We start from the raw sequence: 16,220 nt of genomic DNA on the forward strand, positions 1-16,220 counted from the left end.
ACACATATATATATATATATATATATATATATATATATATATATAAATTCAATTTTTTCGGTTTTATTTTTATTTTCAAAATCCAAAATCAAACCAGAAAATCAAACAAAGAAAATTACAAATTGAAACTCAAACCAAGAATTCAAAAAACCAATCCAAATTAAAGTTTATTTTGATATGATTTGATTTGATTTTTAGATTTAATACAAATAGTGCGCCCATGAGGGAGGCCACTAGTGCAAACACGTTTTTGTTTAAGTCTACAAGAAAACAAAAGGGGAAGTAAAGTTTAACATTTGATAATGACTTATGTTTTTGTCTTAGTTGAGAAGATAGTGAAAGGTAAAGGGTACACGTTTTGAAATATTGAACCAAACAAATGTTTTCACCTATTAGTGATTTATTAAAGGGATTTTGAATTTTAAAAAATAACATTATTCCTATTCTTGAATTCCCAATTTATATTACTCTTTTTCTGTTTTAATTTACGTGATGTATAAGGATAAAAAAACTTTTAAAATATATGGTCTAAATAAGTTAAAAATATTTGTATGAGTATGAAGTGTTTCATTAAGAGCAAACTGAACATTTTAAAATAAAAATATATCTTTTTTTTAGAATAACTAAAAATAAAATAAATCGTATGAATTGAGCTTTTTATTCTTTAAGCAATCTTCATTTACCATCAACGGATCAATTATTTGTAATCAATTATTCAAAGAAAATAAATGCATTTGAAGGGTTAAATTTTGATTTTTTTCAAATTTATGCCTTCATTTCTCATTAAAAATAAAGGAGTGTTGGGCTTTGTGGAGGCTTGTGAGCCGGCCCGACCCATTACTGAAACCCTAGGTTAACCATTTGGCTTTCCTATAAATATGATCCATGTATTTGTAATTCCATAGAAGCACAAGTGAAATAAAAATCCTCCTGTTACAGTCGTGGAGTAGGGAAACCGAACCACGTTAAATTCTTGTGTGTCCCGTTTGTGTTCCGTTTCTCTTTTCTCTAGATTATTTGTGTGTGTTGTGTGTTTAATTCCCAACAAGGAGCACCTTAATATGTGATAATATGGGCATTATTTAAAATAAAAAAAATTATTAGCAAACGACTGTTTTCCTTGAATTCAGAAAATAGTAAGAAATAAAAATATTCTATATTTTATTAGAAAAAAGATTTTATTATCTAAATGAAAATTAATGATAACTTACTATGATTTTATTTATGTGAAAATTTATGATGAGTTACAATATTTTTATTAGAAAATAATGTGTTTAGAAAGAGAAGAATTTATATGTTTATAAGAAAATAACATCTTTTTGCCCCCAAAAGTAATAATAGATATTTCTTTTAGATTAAACTATTGACAGCACGAGTATTTAGATCAAATTATTAATCAGGACAATTTTTGTTTAGTTTGATAATTAAAAGGATATTGTTGATACTTTTACAAAAAAAAGTTAACAAAACTAGAGAAGCCTACGAGTGAAATCTTTTGCTAAAGAGATTTAAAATATGAAAAAGTAAATAAGCAAAAAATTGAAGAAATTTAATATATACTATATATATACATAATATGAAAAGAAAATAATCTCTCCCTACTTATAATGTATTTTCTCCGTTAAAAAAAATTGATTTCTCTTCTATTTTAGTCTGTTTAAAAAAATGTTTTTTTTTCTTTTTTTGATAACATTTCAATTTCAGTTCTCCACGTGGCATGTTTAAGGTCATAAGATCAAAGAATAATTTTGTACATTTGATAAGATCAAAAAACAATTTTGTACATTTGACCTAACTTTAATTTAACACTATAAAAATTTAAAAAATTTAATATTCTTAAATTCCGTATTAAATTAAAAGAGATCATTTTTTATAAAATAAAGAGAAGCGGATGACGATTTAAGGCTATGGCCTAGGAGTGGGTTTAAGGCTATGCAGTTGTTGGGTTAGGATGAAGTAATCTTTTAAAAACATTATGGGATCCTATGTGGGCTTATGTAGATATAAATTTAATTTTAATTTTATTTTTTAAAAAAGAAAAATTGAATCATCACAAATTTTGATAATTAAAAATAAAAACTGCGTATAATTACAAACTGCTTTCGTATAACAACTCCTAACATAACATTTATTATTGTTTCAACTACCGATTCTAATACACTTCCTCCCTCTGTCCGGAATTATTTATCATGTTGCGCTTTTCAAAAATTAATTTGACTAATTTTCAAGTTAAATTAGATCACATTAATTCAGTATTTTAAACAAAAAAATTAGATATTCTAAAACTATATGAAAAGTACTATCAATTGCAATTTTTTGCATATTAATATGATGGAAGAATAGATCTTATAATGTTAGTCAAAAATTTTATAATTTGACTCTAAAAATAGAAATCATGACAAATAATACCGAACGAAGAGAGTAACTATTTTGAAACACATAATTATCGAACTTTCCAAAATATAAAGTGTAATTAATATATTCATAATCAATTTTTAAGCTTTGATAGTTTTATTTGTGGCGTAAGTTTACGTGAAGCCCATGTTGATTGAAGGCGGAATGGAATCGATTAAAGTTTTTCACAAATTTTTAATCCAATCCTGTTTGTCATTTATACCTCCATGCTCCTACCTGCTTTGCCCTTACTAGGATATTTTTCTTTAGAAATGAACCTACAAATTATATACTTTCGTATTATTTTATGTGACAATATTTGATCGAACACGAAGTTTAAGAAATAAATGAAGACTTTGAAATTGTTTATCAAATTACCCTTCAAAAGTAGATTTATTTTTCTTCTTCCTTATGAATATATTTGAGTACTATTTTTAAAATTAAGTGGAACCAATAAAGATAAAAAAGAAATTATACATTTAAATACTTACCGTATAAGAAAATGTGACATTTTTTTTGAGACTGACCAAAAAAAAAATGATGCTATATAAAATGGGACGGAGGAAGTAGTTATTATATATTATGTTTTTCTATTTTGAAATTAATGGTTATGTCCCAATGATGTAAGAATTTATAGGGGTGGGCATTCGGTATTTCGGTTCGATTTCGGTTTCTTTTTCGGTTTTTTTGGTTTTTGATTTTTGTAAATTGTGTACCGAATACCGAACCGAAATATTTTGGTTCGGTTCAGTTTTTATTATTTCGGTTCGGTTTTTATTATTTCGGTTCGTTTTTGTTATTTCGATTTTTTTAATGGTCCTGCTTAGTTGGGCTTTTAAAAATTTACAAATTTTTTTGTTTGATTTTCAGCTTAATGGGCTAAAAATAGTTATATCAAAAAGTCTTTCACTTTTTAATTTTTTATTTTAAATTATAATATTTATTATTTAATATTAATAATTAATATAATATAAATATATATTATAATATAATATATTTCGGTGAACCGAAATACCGAATTACACAAAATCACATACCGAAAACCGAACCGAAAAACCAAAAAATACAAAAACATATACCGAATACCGAATCGAAAATCGAAAAACCAAAATCGAAATATCAAAAAAATTTGATTCGATACAGCATTTTGATTTTCCGGTGTTTATGCCCAGCCCTAAGAATTTACTCTCTGGATAGTCCATATATACTTTATATAGAGGACAGTGCACATTACAATCTGATTTAATAATTGCATTATTTGTTAGTATTTATTTATTTGGGTCATGATTTTTTTTGTGTTTCTTACCTCTTCTTTTGTTGGATTCAACTCTCAAATACCAAAGAAAAAAAAACTCTCAAATAGTCACTTTTTTTCATAAAACAAAATATTTTACTTGTTTCAGAATAATTTTTCACTTTATTTGAAATTTATTTGGTCATAAGAAAATATTCAGAATTCAACTAGAAATGATTTTTAAAAAAATATTTATAATCTTTTTCTCAACTCACATATATTCAAATCTCTTTTGCAAAAAAGTAAACTTCGTATTTAGCTCTAACTCCATATATTTCAAAAAATAAAATATTTGAAAACTATGCTCAAACGCCTCCAAATTTATTTGAATCGTGACACAAGTAGGGGTGTGCATCGATCGATTTAGTTCAATTTTATATATTATCGTTTTGGTTTATTGATTTTTGATTTTTAAATATGCTAACTCAATAATAAACCAATAGAATATTCTTTATCGATTTTTGATCATTATCACTTCGATTTTCGATTTAGTCAATAAAAAAATGTCCATAAAATATTATATGTCTTGTCATTTCTTTAAATGTTTTGATATAGTAAAAACAAGAAAGATAATTAGAAATAATATCAATAAGAAAAAATATAGTACAAAGACTATAATTAGATGTTACCACCAAAACATAGTATGAAATTTTTTATGTTAAATCAAATTATGGATCTTTACAAACTTGCAAAAGCTACAACCTACAATTACAAACTAAAACTAAAATGAAATAGTCCAACAATACTAAAACTAAAATCAAATAGCTACAATTGTAAACCCCTTACTTTAATCTTTAGGTTTTGAGTAATAGTAAAAACTAGTAAAACAACCTAAATTATTACCGTCTTATTGGGTTATTGATTTACCCAATAACCCAATAGTAAAAACCGATACCGAACCAATAACCCAATAATTTTTTTTAATAAACCAATTAAAACCCAATAACATTTTTTCGGTTCGATTTTTGCAGAGTCCTGGTGAGAGAACTGAATATTCACCCCATAACATGAAAATTCAGGTGAATTACTTATGTTTTCTTCTTTATTTTGACTGTTAATTATCTTACCATTTGTACTTTGTGATGACATGAAGTAACTGATAATGACACTTATTATGATTATAATATAGTAACAATAATAATAATCTGAAATGACATACTCCAACAATTACTAGTACATATCTAAAGGAATTAAATGAGGTATGTACCCATAAACAAATTAAATTAAAGGAACCTCACCCCTACCCTTTATGATGAGACAAAAAAAAAACCAAATTAATATCACAAGATGTACTTCCTCCAGGCAACAAGTCTTTAAAAGTCTGATAGGATGGGAACCGGACAAACGTTCCCATCCAAACAAATTGAAACGAAAAAAATATTAAATAAAGAATATATTTGACGAGATTTCTCATGATTTAATTTGGACTACGTCCCCAACTTTTACATGAAGCTGAAAAGTTGTGATACGCAGGCAGAATTCAACTTGTTCACAAAGGATCATCTCTTTGCATAATGCACCTTCATAAAAACAAAGTATGGTCTAGAAATCACTCTTTAGCTGTAAATCTCAACTCCAAGTACACCATGACTTAAAACATAAATGCCCATAAAATCGAAGGAAGGAGTCATATGGCTATACAAGACTTGACAAGGCAGATAACATATATGAAAGTGTTGCTTCATAAATGTATCATACATATTGGTTATTGATCAGATAAAGAGTTTTTATTTGGTTTGCTGGTTAACAATAGTTACCTAGATTGGACAGATTGTGTTTATCTCATATGATTTATAATTAAACTGAAGTACATATGCTGGTGAAGCAAATCGAAACACAATACAGAATAGACTACATAGTTTTTGGCTAGCTTGAATTAAAAAGGATATGCAATTGTTTCAAACTGAGGCTAATATATAAGTTTAAGAGATTTCCGAATTAATTTGTCGAAGCATGTCAGGGCTATTTATTGTAAACACAAATTCAAAGGTATATTGGATTTTTTATGATATGTGTTTTTCTCCTAAATGTAAATGTAATGGAGAAATTGTTATAATGTAAAGAAAGTAAAGATAAAGACAATAGATAACACAGAATGGTCTAGTTTAAGTGTGCTATCGCTTAGGTCGGTAGTGACTGGTGCCCATACTAGAGGTTCAAAGCACATAAACACAAGTCACAACCAACAATGTCTCACCTACAAGTTATTACAATTATGACTTTTCTCTTGATTTATTAGTAATGATGATTACTTCACTAAACACAAGGTTTATTTTCGCAAGAATTCAGAATTTTAAGCTGGAGATTCAAGATTTTTTTCGACAAAATGGTATCAGGATCATCTTATACGCACCTCAATTAATACATCAGGCAACCTGTCAAAGCTGTAATACTCCTATCCTCTCCTCCTCCAAGGTTTGCCTCAACCATTCAGCTATCCCCTTAGAAATGCGGACCATCTCGAGAATTGAATAAGTCATGGCTAAGTATCTCCAGTACTCAGCAAATCAGCAACTACAAATATATAGTAGTATTTTAGATCAAAGACAGAAGTTAAGAGATTTATTCTATAGGCCTAAAGAATGAACCAACATGGCATGTACAAAGTCCAATGGATATGGTCACGAGGTTCATGTGCACTCAGTACTTCCAACGAACAAATTTTTTTTATATATAATTCCATGAAATTTGATTCTAAACCAGATGTCTTAAGTTCTATGTGGAATTGAAATACTTCCGACCACCTTCATACTATGCACTGAATCAAAAGAGGAGAGCAGAAAATGGACACTATTAAATCTAGTATAGCAGGAGAATTTTCCCTTAGATATTTCTACGCACTCTAACACATAGTAAGTGCAATTAATGAGAATTTGGTGTAGAACAAATAACAGGTGCCCCATCTGTACCCGCCCTTGTACAAAAATAAAGAGTTGGTGTAACTAGTTTGACTCAATTATCATAGTTGCAGGTATATTTCAGATACTGGGGATATCAATTAGACGAAAGAATTAGAAGAATGACCCACTGAACTTATTTAACCATAGAGGAGCGGGTAGTTGGGGTGACTGAAGTAAGATAGCAACATCCACGTACACAACTTGATCATACTGATCTGAGGTTATGTATTAAACCTTTTCAGACTTGTCCTCCTTTACTGATATAATGAAGATCTTTTGAGTTTATCCAAACAGAAAACTAAAGGGACACCATCTCGATTAATTTTTTGAAATATATGTTGACACTTCTAAGTCTCTAATCAACAATATGAGTTTCAGGCAAGTCAATAAAGTGAAGAGGTAATCACCTTCGTATGGCATAGATGAAAAGTAACCTTGAAATAGGATCATGGCCTGCCTTCTTACATGCATATTGCTTATAGTTCACATACTGTAAGCAATATAGATGCTGAGAAGCAGCAAGCATGCTCTATTCCATCAACTTCAGCCTTCAAACATATTTTGCCCTGTGCAATTCTTTGCTGCTCCTCATGACTCCTGCACATACATACACATAATGCATATTCTTTGCTGTATACATCATATGAAAAGAATGACTGGCTGCAATGCGTTGGATGCCTGCATACATGGAGCTAAATGTAGAAGTGACGAAGGAAAGAGATTTCCCTTGGAAGATGATATGGAAACTAAAAATTTCCCTTCAAAATTAACTGCATCATCTGGCTTTTGGCTAAAGAAGCAGTGTAACTCATGAAAATCTCAACCAAAGGGGGTATCAACTAGCCTCTAGGTGTTTTCTATGGGGGGAACAAGCTGAGACAATCAACCATCTTCTTTTGCATTGCAAATGGACAAACCAGCTTTGGAGGATGTTCATCAATTTGAAAGGGATTAGCTGAATCAGTCATTATAATATAATGATTACATATATGCCCACAGTAGGCATCATTATAAAGTAATGATGACAAATATATTCACTTACACAAAAACACTAATGAGGAGAAGGATATATCTTATAAAACAGTATGGCAACCTGCAGTTCATCTATAACTGACTTAGTCCACACTGCAACCAAGGCCCAAGCTATACGAGAGACTGCAGACAGAAAATTCCATGGACACGTCCATCTTCTAAGAAGCTTCTTATTTTTTTGTGACACTGGCAACTGCTTCTTTCTGATGAAACATATTTCTTTACAGCATGAAAATTACAATATGACCAGTCTACTCATATGTGACACCAAAAGGCATAATCATCCCGAGGTATAGCAGGGCCCATCTTACCCGATGTTGGGGCCCCCAAAATCAAATTGTGCACGCACCAGATGCTAAGCACTGGGCGTGAGGTGGGGTGTTAAAGAATGACAAAAGTCCCACATCGGTGGTTAATAAGATGGGTGGACTCGTATAAGGCTTGGACAGTCCTCCTTCCTATGAGCTACCTTTTGGGGTGTGAGTTAGGCCTAAGACCTAATTTCACAAACAAGTATAGTCAAACGCACACTTAAACCTTAAATAAAGGAGAAGAGCAGGTTGGTCACTGAACCTCACTATGACGCTTCAGCGAAGGCATAAATGTGCTGAAGCTTGCAAAAAATAGCCATACAAAAGTACTTTCTGGAATAGGATGTAAATTCATCAGGGCCATAGATTCTTTTTTTAAAACAGCAGCAATGGAATATAGTTATATCATGCAAAACAAATCTATTAGGGGTCACATGGTTACAACTTACAAGGATATGGCATAATAATTTTGGGATAAAATGTGGGATTAATGAAATATTATATCCCGCATTTGGTTTTAAAAAATTATACTGGTATAAACAATTCAGGAATTATTTATCCACAATTGTGGTATTATTTTTATCCATGCTAAAGGTGGGATGAGTATAGCGGAGATTAAATGTTTAGATGGATGTGTGGATAAACTAGGAGAAAAAAAATTAGTTACATATACGGGGCAAGGTGGGACTGGCCTAACCGCCTAAGTGGTGGACAAGATCCAGGAACGAGAATGAGTTGGTTCATGCATGTAAAAAGGAGGAGCATAGATGCCCCAATGAGAAGGTGCGACAGATTGGCAGCTATAGGTCTAGGAGAGGTAAAGGTAGACCAAGAAAAAATTGGATAGAGGTGATTAGCCATGACATGATACATCTTCAACTCACCGAGGACATGATCCTAGATAGAGGAGGTTGAAGGTTTAGGGTAGAGGGCCTCTCCTTAGACCTATCAATGTGGGATAACAATCCTAGGATTACTAATCCTGAGATAAAACAACAATATGGAAATATGCCGTTGTCAAAAACTCTTCTCCCCAATTCCTTTAAGAAGGCCAAGCCCTCTCAAAAACTATTTCACCATGTCCTTTAAGAAGACCAAGGTTAAAATTATGAAAAAAAAAGTTTAATCTAGTATAAAACCAACCAAACACATATTTTATGTCATACCTAGTATATCCCACTTTAAATCTAATAAACCAAACATTTACTAATAAGAGTATATTCACTAGATAAGCTCTATTAGTATAATTTGTTCATAAGCCAACCGATCCCTCTCACTCTATAGAATAAGTTATTGGATCACAAAAATTACAAATGTAGTTTAAGAAAATCAATAAGTAGATATGAAATTGTCCACACTCCAGATATCCATCCCTGGCATGAGGGGGGGGGGGTGAAGAGTCTCACATCGATGGTAAAAGGGATAGGTGTTCTCTTTATATGGCTTGGGCAATTCTCACCTTTAGATCCATCTACACGGTATCAGAGTCGAGTCAATCCCAAATGTTATTCACGAGATGTTGGCCCCATCTTATATTGTTCACACTTCAAATGTCCAATCCTCTTGTTGATTAGGGACAAGAAGTCCCTTTATATGATCTTGGACAATCCTTCCCCATGAACTAACTTTTGAGGTAGAGTTATGCCCATTCCATTCACACACTGTAAAATATGCAACTTAATTGTTTCTTCATTATGCACCTTTCCTTACTAAAGTGTACGCTTTAGCAGCAGTTAACACTCCAAACCCTAGCGAACCTTGGGTTTTTCTATATTTTTCGCCTTTGTCAGCAATGGTTGTAATGACCAATTAGGATTTTGAAGTCCTCAACAGAACAACTAAGAATTAACACTTATAACACTAGCATGGAAAAGGACTAAAACAAAAATTGCATCCATATTTCGTCTAGCACCTAAAGACAGTACATTGAATTTCTTGAAAAATGACTCCTGGTACTTGCAAGAGACCACATGTCAGCATGATGAATACATCTGTGAGAAACCATTAGGCATCAACATGGAGAATGTAATGTTTGTACAATATTATTATGCACTAAAGTATCAGCTCCAAAGTGCAGTGTGGAAGGAGGAAAGAAACAAGAACAAAAATACTTTAAAAGGGACAGAAGATAGATGGGCTTGAGCAATGCCTAGAAATGTGCAACTTAATAGCAGTATACTAACTTTTCCAAGTTCAAGAATATGAGAGCACATTGTGCTAATGGACTAGCAGCTATTTAAAGCAGATAAATACCAAGTAATTAAATATATTCTTTAACAAGAAAGCACACAGCAAGGAAGGGGGAGCAGACCTGCAAATAGAAAGGTGTGGGTTCCAAGCAGATCTAGAAGCCAAGCTAAGTTCGCACCATCTTTATCAAAAAAAAAAAGAAAAAGATCCCAGGTAGCTGATTTTAGACAACTACAATTTTATTTCCAAAAAGAATTCGTACTCAAAAGGTTGACCTCGAGTCTCCCTATTCTAACCTTCCCTTCCACGGGTAACTTGATATAAGCAGTATCGATGTCCTGAAATACACTCTTACTAAGAAAAAAAATTGGTCTCTCTCCCCTGTTCTCTCAAGAAGTAATTGCAATCTATGTCAGAATATGATATATTTTATTTTCCCCATATCCTCCATCCGACAATAGTTTTTTTGTGGCATGCAACAGCTGAATGGTATTGCTGCTGAGGCCTTTAGCACAATAAGCATTCAACTAATATGAAAAAATATTGTCTTCTACCAAGGTTCAGAATATATTGACTAGCACAAGCACTTCACACTAGCTGAACTTAATGGATTCTCATATTTAAGTAGAGAGGGGAGTGTTAAGGGCAATGAGACTCTGAATCTGCAAGTGCATATATGGATTACGGTGAGGACCCAAACCAAACAATTTTAATTTAGTAAATAACATTTGATAATTACAAAGACAGGCAGCAGAAATTTCTTAAAGAAACAAAGCAGGGGAATTTGCATGTGAAAGAGTTGAAACTATAAAAAAGCACAAACAAGTTGCTATAATCTTGGAGAAAAAAGCATACCTGAATGCAGCTCCAGACCTCCACCATACAAGTATCATATCTCCCCATCACGAGCAAAATAGATATAATATCTCCAAGTTTTTACCAAGAAAGGACTAAAGGGTGCAGTTCGCCACTCCTCCCCCCTCACATTTATTTGATTCATTATTCATTTTTATGGAGTGGGGAAGGGGCCGGTTAGCAGTTATAGTAATAGTTAGCTGCTGTCCAAGATAATTGTTCAAAAGCAGGGATAATACACAAAGGAAAAGAAAGGGATGTTAACGGCCAATGTTTGGTAATAGCTATCAACTGTCCAAAATGGGGTCCTTAAGTAGCAGCAGCCTAGACATAAACAATCGCTGGAAACACCTCAATTTGAGGCCTTTTTCTGCTAGTCCAAATATAACCGGTAATTAGGAATCATTACCAAAACTCAAGATAAAATATCAAATGGCTTTTTCTTTTGTTATTTAGCTTCCAGAAGGAAAAGAATACACAGATAACGACTTGAAAGTAAAACAATATGCAGAACATGTAAAGCAAACATCAAAATCCATTAAAACTGTTAATTTTTTGTTTCCAATCTCTTCTTTACATCGTAAGTCATCCACAAAAACAAGAAATAGTCAACAACTTAAACTTTTGTTTTGTACAGAACTGAAACCTGATTTAAGCTCACCGGACCTTCTTGTGGGACTTGATTGGGAAGCGGGAGGGGGGTGAGGGTGAAAGTTCAACTGGTAACTGGGGAGCTTCTAAATCACCAGAAAGCATTCCCACTACTTCTTTCATTGATGGTCGGCGTGCAGGTGACTTTTGCAAGCAGAGCAGGGCAACAGTGATGGAGAGTAATGCTTGTTCTTTGTCTAATGATTCAACAGACTGATCAACCAAATCAAGAAGCTTCCCTGCTCGGGCAAGGTGACGTGCCCAAGAGAGAAGATTAGCACGCTGGAATTCGGACATGGGTGACCCCGTCACCTGAAGTGGCCTACGCCCAGCAATAAGAACTAACAAAAGTACCCCATAGCTGTATACATCACACTTTTCAGATAGATCCCCACAGCTACCATATTCTGGTGCAACATAACATACAGTTCCTCTCATGCTTGGAGTGCTACTGATGCCACCACTTTTAGGTATATCCCCACTAGCAGAATCATAACTATTCTTACGAGCTCTCCGAAGCTCACTACTAAATCCATCCAGCCACCAATCCATGCTACTTTTACTACCCCTACTCCTGCTCCTTTTCTTCTTTTTAGCCGTATATAATTCATCATCCCTTGGCCACCAAGACTCACTATGACAATCATCACTAATTGAACCCTTTCCGCCCTGTTCCTTCTTCTTTTTCTTTTTCTTCCTAGCAAGCTCCTCACAATACTCCTCCTTCCACCACTCCCTTGCAGGCCTCCTCTTCTCCTCCTTCCCATTTTTTTCATCATCTAATGAAACCCACCAATCTAATCGCTTCCTATGTTTCTTCTTTTCTATTTTTCCTACTGGTCCTGAACTCGACGAAGCCCCAATCCACTCTGTCTTTGGCCTCTCCTTCTTGATCTCACTCCCAATCCATTCCATTACATAATCCTTCACCGCTCCTGAATCCGTCCCACCAGTATCTTGCTTCCACCACCAGTCTTTCCCTGTAATGCTCTTCTTCTTCTTCTTCTTCACTCCACTCTTCTTATTTCCAATTTCAATCCCACTGTCTATACTGGACCGATCAAAATTACCCTCGGAAAGACTCGTTTTTTCTAGACCCTCAGATGGGGATGCCATAGCTGCCACCGTTCTTGGAGACACCACAGGAGCCTCAGGTGACAATTCCACCCCAGTAACCGTCTCCGGCGAGGCCTCGTGTCTAACAAAACTCTCCGGCGACTGCTCAACTCCTCTGTGAAACTCGTCTAAACAATTAACAGTAATCACACTCTCAGTTTCCTCTGCCACCGACCCATTATCCTCAGCCGCATTTCCTACAGGACTCTCCTTTCTTACTTCAATCTCAATATGATCCTCCGCTTTCAACCTTGCCAATCCAAAATCGCCGATCTTCGCATTGAAATTATCATCCAGTAGTATATTACTAGGCTTAATATCGCCGTGAATCGCTGGTGGGTCACAAAAATGGTGCAAGTACTCCAACCCTTTAGCTATATCAAGAGCAATTGAAAACCTCTTTTTCCAATCCTTCAATTCACTACACTTGCGATGCAAAAGGCAGTCTTGTAAGCTTCCGTTAGCTAAAAGCTCGTAAACTAGTAGCATACGACGGCCTCTTTGATCGGAAGAGAAACCAATAGTGGAAACAATGTATTTAGAATCAATTTTCCCAGCGAAAAAGAGTTCGTTTTGAAATTCACGCTCACCTTGCAAGGACCCAGCGTCCATGACTTTAACAGCAACCGAGACATTAGAATTGGTAGTTGGGCTTTTGACAGTTCCTCTGTAAACAGACCCAAACCCACCTTGACCCAGACGAAGCGATGGAGAGAATTTAGAGGTGGCTCGACGGAGAGAGTTGTATGAGAACCGGTGAGGGGGTTTTGACTCTGAATCGGAAGAGGGAACGGTTCGCTTCAGGCTTATTTTCCGGAAGCATAAAGTGAAGAGAATAAGGAGAGATGCAGCAGCGGCTATTCCTCCGGCGAGAGGTGCCAATAGATTGTGGCTCTGACGGTGAACATGCTGCGGCGGCGACAACAGCGGCGACGGCGGTAGTGAACGGAGTTCACGCGATGGCATGATTGAAATTGATAAAAGAAAAAAAAAATTACAGAAATGAATGATTTATGCAGTGAAAAATCAACATAAGTTTTTTTTTTTCTTTTTTTGGATCAAAGATTTAATTTTTTTTGGTACAAATTAAGAGTTTTTGAAGTGGGATTTGCCTTAATTATTTATTGCAGAGAGAGTTATATGGCTTTTTGTGCATATCTTTATTTTGTTTCTATTTTGCTTTTCTCACAATATACTTAACAGTCTGCTTGTGGACCCTTTTTTAGTCAAAGCCCCACTTATTATTTAATTTATTTATTTTCCCTTTTACTTTTTCTTCTTATATATACTAAAATAAATCTCTACGCAAAATAAGAGGAAATCACGCTAAAATTTGGGGGAAAACCAGTTATATTTTAAGATTGTAAATTTTCAATTATCAAAATGATAATATGAGTTTGGAGAAATAAGTAATATAAAAAAAAATATAATCCACCCTTCCTTCTAAACTAAAACAATAATTTCAACAATACTTATTTGTTTTCAAACAGAAAATATTTTAGGTATTGGCATTTAGTGCTTAATAATAATAATAATAACGATTAAAAGAAGAGTGTAAATTTGGTTGTCAAAGTGGAATAACAACTGGTATTTGCTAAAATAAAAAAAAAATGACAACCTTACTTACACCTACCAAATGGCACGGGCAAATAACACACGTAAGTAATACTCTTTCGCACTATTTTTTATGTCACATTTTGAATTTCAATAATTAAATCAATTTATTTTTAAATATAAATATTTTAAATAATTATTTATGATTCATAGTACTTTTTACATAATTTACAAATATATCAATTTAATTTAAAATAATAGTAAATTTCATAGCTAAATTTTGATCAAACTTTAACTGTTTAACTCTCAATACATAAAAAGTGTCATATAAATTGAGACAGAAGGAAGTAAGGCAAAAGTTGATTACTATGATTTTTAAATAAGTAAATTTAGCCCATACAAAATTTTAATTTTATAGATTTAAAACTTTATAACTGTAGTTTTTAGTCTTAATAATCGAATTTTATATTTAATATTTTAATAAATTTTTAATATAAATATACTATTTAAATAAAATTTATATTACAGATCTTTAGGTCCACTCCTGGTCCTTTTATCCTTTAAAATACATAGGACAGTTGAGTAGTAGGTTTCTGCCAAATTTGTCTACTTCTACAATTTCATTTTCTTATTATTTGGCTGTATCTTATTCTCAACTAATTAAAACATTTTAAAAAACTAGTACGTCATATTTTGAAAAATTCTCTTTTAATATTTATTTGTTCATAGATTTTAAAAAATAATTTTTAAAAAAAATATTTGAAGTTTCAAAAACTTCAGAATTTGGTCATAGGAGAAATTTCACTTTACTTACAAATATCCAAGTATTTTTCAGTTTACGTAAACACAACTGTCGAATTTTCATAATTCAAAGTTTTAATTTTCAAAATTCATGACGAAATGAAAACGTACTATTTAGTTAATTTCTCCTGGATTGACTTTTTATTTTGTGCTAGTAAAAATTTTATTACTGATGTTGACAACTTGATACGTCTATTTCCTTTAACTAATGACCATAATTTATTTTTTATAGTGGGTGAACTACTAATCTTTATTACCGTTGCTATCAACTTCATGAGTGGACTTAGATTATTATCATAAATTTGTATAATAATAATTGCATTGAAGTTTCATGACTTATTAAATAAAAATTTTAATTCGATTTTATCTTTCAAATCAATTAAGTTGTTTCGAAGAAAAAAAATTAAAGATGGAGCGGGAGAAAAAAAAAAGAAAAAAATTGGGTTTTGACTGTAATTAGATACCATTTTGGCTTTTATGTTTGTCGTGCCAGAAAGCATAAGCATCATTAGCTTCAACTTCCAACAACTATTTCTCTTTTCCCATAATGATACTAATGTCTTCCATTATTATTATTATTACTCATCATTTTATTTTATTTTTAACAGAAGTTTTTTTTTTAAAATTTTATTTTTATAATGAAGTCTCATATTAATATAAATAGCGTGCAAAATTTAATATTTTCTCCATTTTAAAAAGGGTAGTTTAGTTTAACTTTGAACAGAGTATAAGAAAAGAAAAAAGAGTTTTTAATTTTATAGTTTTAAATTAAAGTTATTTCAAATGTACCAAAATGTCCTTTAATCTTGTGGACTTAAATAGTGGCGCCACATACTGTCAAGGGTGTCCAATTGGACACCCTTTATCGGGGAAAAAAATTAGCATATGTACAAGTAAAATGATATATGAAATGATTAAATAATCTATTTTGGACACCCTTTAAATAACAAGTTGCTATTTCCGGACACCTTTTAATAAATTTCTGGCTCCGCCACTAATCTTAAACATGTCACGTGAAAAGTTAAAGTTAAAGTGTTGCCAAAAAATGAAATGAGTCATTCTTTTTGAAACAAACTAAAAAAGAAATAGTAACATTCTTTTTGAAACGGAACGAGTACTTTC

General features: G+C 32.6%; 1 protein-coding gene and 1 long non-coding RNA gene across 2 annotated transcripts; both read right to left on the minus strand.

The window, feature by feature from the left end:
• Positions 1–4,781: 4,781 nt before the first annotated feature.
• Positions 4,782–10,962, minus strand: LOC114076558. Its single transcript, XR_003577532.1, has 3 exons — positions 6,996–10,962; positions 6,042–6,202; positions 4,782–5,208 (listed from the first exon to the last, which is right to left on the minus strand). It is a non-coding gene; the product is annotated as an uncharacterized LOC114076558 (long non-coding RNA).
• A 437-nt stretch (positions 10,963–11,399) lies between these two features.
• On the minus strand, positions 11,400–13,903 carry LOC107012571 (receptor-like serine/threonine-protein kinase At4g25390). The gene has a single exon (XM_015212445.2). The coding sequence runs from the start codon at positions 13,707–13,709 to the stop codon at positions 11,634–11,636; it is 2,076 nt and encodes a 691-aa protein (XP_015067931.1). The 5' UTR covers positions 13,710–13,903; the 3' UTR covers positions 11,400–11,633.
• Positions 13,904–16,220: the final 2,317 nt, after the last annotated feature.

Source organism: Solanum pennellii, chromosome 3 (assembly GCF_001406875.1).
Source record: "Solanum pennellii chromosome 3, SPENNV200".
Taxonomy (NCBI): domain Eukaryota; kingdom Viridiplantae; phylum Streptophyta; class Magnoliopsida; order Solanales; family Solanaceae; genus Solanum; species Solanum pennellii.